Genomic DNA, 7,061 nt, shown 5'->3' on the forward strand with positions numbered 1-7,061 from the left:
TGTTTTTACTTTTTAATTTTAAATTATTATATAATGAATGAGCTTGCTATCAAAAAAACAAAAAAAAAAAGAAACTTGAGAATATAATCCTTACCCAAGAGAAATTCTTGAGTTCGTCCCTGGTCTAACCGGTTCGTTAATTCAAGAAGTTTATGTTATCTCAACATTTTTATACTAACATTTCACCACCCCGAAAAAGCAATAAATAAAAACATAATACACCGTTTGAATTCCGTATGATTCTATAGTTCAGTTATCAAGTAGGAACCCAATAAAAAAATTATACAGTACAAGAGGAGAAGATGAGCGTTGAGCATTAAAATTATATTTATGGATTCTTAATTTGGTGAACATATAACAAATATAAATTCATATGAAACTCAACCCATCCATTGAGCGTTGATATTGTTTTTTTTATCAAAGTCGGGGTTGTAGATGGACAACTGATAGGTATTGTAAACACCTGATATTTATCTATTGTTTATGCTTTCTTTGTGACTTTTCTTTTAATTATGTATCTTATGTTTGCTTTTGAGTGTAGGTAATTTGGAGTCATTATGTGCAAAAGAAGGAGAAAACGTCCATTTGGAGCGTAAACGGCAAAAAAGGTCATTTCCCAGACGAGTGATACTTGGAGCCAGCTAAAGTTATGCAGGAAAGGAGGTGAAATGAATTGTCAGTTCCCCACAACTGACAGTTGAGCAAGAAAGATAACAGGCAGTCAGTTCTTTGGAACTGACAAGCCACATATTAACTAAGCAGCCTTTATCCAAGTCATTGGGTGCCTATAGTACTTCTGGTCAGGTTTCTCAATTATTTGTCTTCTCAAATTCAGAGAAGTGTGAAAGAGAGTTGCGGCTGCTGTAAGAGAGTTAGAGAGATGAAATTCAGGGGAGATTGAAGAGAGTCTGGTAAGATTGTGATGATCATCGACAGAGGAAATAAGTGCTGGTGAATATTGATCTGAGATAGAGAGGATATGTTACTGCTGCTGCTACAGATCGAGAGTTTATGATGGATTTCTGAAATTGGGTGATAAAATCAGTGGAGAGTTACAGAGATTCGAGAATTGAAAGAGGGTTTTGCATCTGTTACGATCAAGAACACAAGAGGAAGGAGAATTACAGTTGCTACTGTTGCTGTTGTTGTTAATGAAGTTAGGGTTTTGAATCTGGGGTTGAGATTGAACTGAAATTGCTCAAATCTGAAGATGGTGGAGTTTGAGGCTTGTTTGAATGTTTGAAACGCATTGAGAATATGGGTTTGTGTTAGAATGCAGGTGGTGGATGGAGTTATAGAGATGGCTAGAGCAAGGAGGAGTTATGTGTGTTGTCGCAGTTGAGCTTGCAGGGAAGAAGGAGTATCAGTTGCTGTGGTTCTGCTGGGAACAGATGCAAGCTGGTGCCGAGTAGCTGAGAAGACAAAGAAGGAAATGATAATTCTAGTGAATCAAGGGTAGTGCTGTAAGGCAGAAGAGAAGCTACAGCTGAGTGACAGTGCTGTATGTGAACAGTTTTGCAGGTTGCCATGGAACTGATGGTGGTACTGAGATTGCAATGGTGCTGGAACTGTCAGCTGGAGGACTAGAATGAATTGAAGCTACAAAAGAATGAGTTGAGAACAAGGCAGAATGGGTTGTGATGATTTGAAATGGTGGTTGCAATTATGGGTTTGTTTGAGTTGTAACAATGAACTGAAGCTGGTGGTGCCGATGAGATGGGAATAACGGTTAAGTTGCAGCTGAAGTTCTGATGCCGAGGAAACGAGGAAATGGGTTAGCTGAGAATTAGAAGATTGTAGTACTGGTGCCACTGAATCTTGATGCCGATGGAAGAACAATGGGAAAATTGAGTTCTATGGCTGAATTAACGGAATGGGTTTGAAATTGTTCTGCAATGAAGGAATGGAAAGGATGAACAGGTTTGAGACATGGGGTACTACTGGTGTCAAGAACATGATATGAAGAAGTGGAGGAGTCTGCTGTTGCAGGTGGAAGCTTGTGTTGGATTATGAGATGGTGAAGGTATTGCAGGATGAAGCTACAGGTGATGCTACTATGTAGCTGCGAAGACTGCAAAGATGGACTGGAGCTAAGTTGAATCAGTTGCAGGTCACATTTGGTGGATATGCTGGTGTCAGTTAGCTGAACTGGAGTTTCCGCAAGCCATGGATTGTCGGTGCTGTGTGGAGGTAGCTGGTGCTGGTAACTGGAGTTGGAACTGCAGGGTACTAGCCTGATGCACCGTTTGAATTCCGTATGATAGTTCAGTTATCAAGTAGGAACCCAAAAAAAAATTATACAGTACAAGAGAAGAAGATGAGCATTGAGCATTAAAGATCAAATTTATGGGTTCTTAATTTGGTGAACCTACAACAAATCCAAATTCATATGAAACTCAATTCGTTCATTGAGCGCTGATATTGTTTTTTTTATCAAAGTTGGGGTTGCAGATGGACAACAGAACAATATGATCCCTTGTGTATGCTTCACATTTGTAGATGCTTGGATACCAAAACTAATGGAGAGTGAGAAGTAAGCTTTTTATCCAATCATCTGAATCTGCATCCGCCATAAAAGATAAGGAAATAGTAAGTGGTTAAAGATGAAACTAACTCATAGCTCAAAAGTCTCCATTTATTTGCCTTTTTAAATGTAAATGCAGAAATTCCCCAGTGCTAAAAACTACAAGGGGAAAAGAACTGAAAACTGATAGGTAGTAGTAGGGGCTTACCATTGCTGTCTGAAGGATTCTGCGTAAGAAACTGTACTCTTTAGAAACATTATCATCAGTAACACTGCTGACCCCGTTATTCAGAACTGCAACGCTGGCAATGTTATCAGTAGCAGCATCTCTGACATTTGTTTGTTGAGATCCATCGGAACTTGGCATATCGTTTTTAAAATACAAATAGTCGCTCATGTTATTGTTGAAGTCTTCAAAGCAGTCGGAATGGAAAAGTGTAGAAAATAGATTCTCTGACTGTCGCTCGACTGAAATATCACTTGAGTTTGCTAGTTCAACAGCATCAGCAACCAGCTCATTGTCCTCGTTACTTGAAACCACTGCACTCTCTCCATGGATGTCACTAGTCTCATCTGTTGGTGGAGGTACATTCCGGTTGTTGGGGTCCAAGAATTCACCAAATCGATCCATGTCATAGGGGAAATATGGAGGGGATGGTGGATCCTGTTCATCATCCGAATCTGATTGCTGGCCAGAGTTTTGTTCATTTTCGACCAATATATTACTCAAATTCGGTATTGCAACATCATCAGTAACGCTGTCTTCGTTTCTTGAGGCAGCTACATTTTCATCTTCCAATTCGCGTATGACATCCGTTGGCTCCTGTTCATTTCTGTCCAAGTTCATAAATTCACCAAACCGATCGGTATCGTAAGGAAAATAAGTAGGAGACAGGTCAAAATCGTTTGAATCTGCAGTTTGTTGCTCAGAAGTTTGTCCTGTCCCAACTGAAATATTCAGGCTAGTAGATATTTCAGTATCAGCATTGACACTAGTCTCCACATTCAACTCAGCCGGTTCACCTGCATTTTCTACATTGCTTGAAACAACAACATCTTCCTGTGCATTTCCGCTTTCAGTAGTCTCAACGACTGGTTGAGATCCATTCCTGTTATTTAAGTTTAAGATTTCACCGAACCGTTCCATGTCATACGGGAAATTATCCTCATCGATTCTGTTGTCTTCATCATTAGAAGAGTCCATTCTTTAGCTGTGAGATGGATTAGACGAAGAGGTTTAATCTCTAATATCAACAAGAAAAGTTGTCCAAAATCCTAAAGATCATTAAACAACATTTATATCAAAAGAATTCATTATGTACAGGTTCAATATCAAAAGAAAAGTTGAAAATTTGATAATATTTTAAGGATTTCTCTTGACCGAATACAAATTTTTTAACAAAGTTAATTAAAATTAATCAAGAATTCATTGTGTACAGGTTCTTGAAAGTAAACTAGCAAAAAAGAAAAGAAGGTTCTTGAGAGTTCTACTTTTGGATCCTAGTTCAGTTGAACTCAAGAGAGTCAATTTCTTCAGTTACTCAACAGTAAAATCGCTAAACCCTAACTAAAGATTTCAAGAACCAGATATGATTTCATCAGAATACATCAAAGGAGAAAAATTTAGATAGATGATCAAATAAAAAGCAAATTTTTATACGTAGAATGTGAGAAGAAGAAAAAACTTCACCTGCGGCTCGAATGTTGTTGAGATTTAGCGACCAAATTCGTGTAGTTCAGAGAGGAATAAGAACTGATTTTTATTACTTTCTTGAAAGTTATGATCAAATTTTGATCTCTGGTGTTCATAAAACCGATGGAATTAACGACTCCAAACTTTCTTGGTTTATATAAACGGTTTTAGTTAGTTTAGTTATGTGGGAGTGCACGTGCGAAGATGATATTGCACGTGACTATAAGGGGGGCCAAAGCGAGATGGGATACCTAGAACAGACATACAGTAGCAGGAGAGAAGGATGATCCTTTCCAAAACCTTCCGCTCCTTAAAATCACACACTGAAACTCCCAAACCCCAAAATCAATCACCATCATCATGGTCGGTCTATCTGATTCCATCCACCAACGCACCTCTAAAAACATATGTTGGTGTCACCACCAATTTTTCCCGCCGGTAAGTAAATCAACACTTGTTTATCAATTTTATTAATAAATCCATTAATTTATAAGATAGATTGGAAGAAAACAATATGGCATCTCCACATACTTCCTGATAGCGTAATACTAGGTTATGGTGTTAATGTTTCTAATTTTATGCATTTTGTTTTTCTAGTCTGAAACAACACAATGGTGAACTCAAAGGTGGAGCGAAAGCTTCACGCTCAGGGAGACCTTGGATTTGTGCATGTATTATTCAAGGATTTAAGGACCATACTGAAGGTATTAATCTTGAATCTTTCTACATTTCTCAAATTTATCCCCTAAATCAAATAGTTATGAATAAAATCCAACTCATGTTGTACCTTTGAGCCTCAAAAATTGCTGAGAATGAAAACATAGTTGTACATTTGCACACCACTGCAGTATCCTGTTCGCCAAAACTTCCAACTTTGTATCGTTAGGTGATGACCCTTGCAAATCCGAGGGAAATTCTGTATACATCAAAGGAAGTACAATCACAATTAGTAGTCTCTCTCGCTTTCTCATTTAACGTTTTTGTATTTGTTCGGAGATATTTGCCTTTCACAATCAGCAAAATGATTGGCATTTTTGTCTTCTGTTCACTTGATTATTTTGGTGAAGCCTGAATATACTGATATCTATGTACAATGATGGAAATAACAGGAGGTATAATATACTGATATTATTTTGGTCGCAATCCCCTTAGCATTAGGCTCCACTCAGCACTAGATAGTCTGTAGTTCTGTACCATGACTTGTTACTTATAAGCGGCATCACAAAAATGAAATTCCTCATTAAAATGAAATTCCTCATTAAGATGACTTGTTACTTGTTACCATGACTTCTTCTTCTTCTGATCTGCAATGGCTAGCCTGCCTGCCCAAGCTAAGAAATCTACACTTCTATTTTTCTGATCTTACTTTCATATGGTTTTGGGTTAAGAAGTTTATATAAGTATTTATCTATTTTATATATAGCTTCAACAACGTTTTGAAGCTGTGCTTTGCATTTTACTAGGATAGCGTTTCGCTTTTTGAAACCTTGCTTGGGATGATCGTGACTCCAGTTTCCAGATGCATCAGATTCTGAATTCGAATTTTTCATCACAATAGCCTTTGCTCTTATGCAGTATATTGTTTAGGGACCAACATCCACCTTTTCTATCATAATCTGTTACTGAGTTCATCTGTATATGATATTTGCGAGATTCATTTATGACCAAATGAAGAGAAGTCACGAGTATTTTACTCTAAACCTGCCATTAGAAAATTCACCCTGGTGGAGTGCGCATATTAAACATGCACATGTCGTATTTTTTGTTGGGTGTTTTGTCCGATTATTGTTTATTTTATATTTTAACTTTTTACACTTTAGTCGTTCCATATATTCCTTGTTTGTCGCGCATTCCTGAGCGGTAGCATGAGTATGCACATTTTTTTCTATACATATGTTAAGTAGAGGCAGAGAGTCTGACCATTGTTTTCTTTCTTTTTTATTCTTCTAGCTTGCCAGTTGGAATCAATATGGAAGAACTTCTCTAGGAAATTGCCTCGCGAAAGAATAACTGACAAGGTGGAAAAAGGATCAGAGAAGCGATCACTTTTGTTACTCCAACACAGGCAGATAGCTCTGAGCAAAGTTAAAAGTACATTATATTGTGAACATTTAGAAGTCGCCTGGAAGCTAAGTACCAGTGGATGAGACACAATGTGAGCAATTCAATTCCTTCTCGAATGGTTTAGTTAATGGCTATAAGTGGTATGGACCACATTGTGTATGCCTTGTGTCTACAGACTCTACACCCCACTTGAAACTGGGCATTGGTTAGAGGAGATGGAATGGTCACAACACTTTGAAACTGAAAGAGCATGAAGCCATCTAGAGCAGTGTACACACCTCTACATGTAAATTTGTTATTCGAAAATTCGAAATGCAATTAGTGTTGTTGGGGCCAAATCAATACCAGCCCTTAAGTTATATATTATGTAATATTTTCGTGATCTAATAAAATTTTCAAAAAATAATATTTATCTAAAGAACAATTTTGGAGAAGATGACTTATTGTGTTCCAGTGGCCACCACAAGTTGATCTTGTGAAAGGATCCTCATTACTGGTGTTCTGTTTACTGTGAGTTAGCCTAAAGATTGAAATTTGTTGTGGAGGCATGTCCGAGAGGGATGGTAACGCTTAGATTTTTCTGTTATCATTGTGATGAACCATGTGTGCTCATATGTTACCTGCACGGCATTGGTTGTGGTGTTAACTGCCAACGCCTTATACATGTGAAAGTGTAATATGGAAAGATTCTGGTGTATTTTTCTGATATTCTCAGCTAATAACAAGATAAAGGAGGAGGCGATCGAGTTTTCTGAGCGGAAAAGATATGTGTATCAGTCC

General features: G+C 37.7%; 2 protein-coding genes across 2 annotated transcripts; one reads left to right on the plus strand and one right to left on the minus strand.

Annotated features, from left to right (window-relative positions):
- Positions 1–853: 853 nt before the first annotated feature.
- On the minus strand, positions 854–3,233 carry LOC113349640. Its single transcript, XM_026593643.1, has 2 exons — positions 2,733–3,233; positions 854–2,560 (listed from the first exon to the last, which is right to left on the minus strand). The coding sequence occupies exons 1-2, from the start codon at positions 3,153–3,155 to the stop codon at positions 2,543–2,545; spliced, it is 441 nt and encodes a 146-aa protein (XP_026449428.1). The 5' UTR covers positions 3,156–3,233; the 3' UTR covers positions 854–2,542.
- A 1,247-nt stretch (positions 3,234–4,480) lies between these two features.
- Positions 4,481–6,679, plus strand: LOC113354229 (structure-specific endonuclease subunit SLX1 homolog). Its single transcript, XM_026597631.1, has 3 exons — positions 4,481–4,655; positions 4,815–4,921; positions 6,168–6,679. Exons 1-3 carry the CDS (start codon positions 4,501–4,503, stop codon positions 6,362–6,364), a joined length of 459 nt encoding a protein of 152 aa, XP_026453416.1. The 5' UTR covers positions 4,481–4,500; the 3' UTR covers positions 6,365–6,679.
- The last annotated feature ends 382 nt before the right edge of the window (positions 6,680–7,061 follow it).

Source organism: Papaver somniferum, chromosome 2 (genome assembly GCF_003573695.1).
Source record: "Papaver somniferum cultivar HN1 chromosome 2, ASM357369v1, whole genome shotgun sequence".
Lineage (NCBI taxonomy): Eukaryota > Viridiplantae > Streptophyta > Magnoliopsida > Ranunculales > Papaveraceae > Papaver > Papaver somniferum.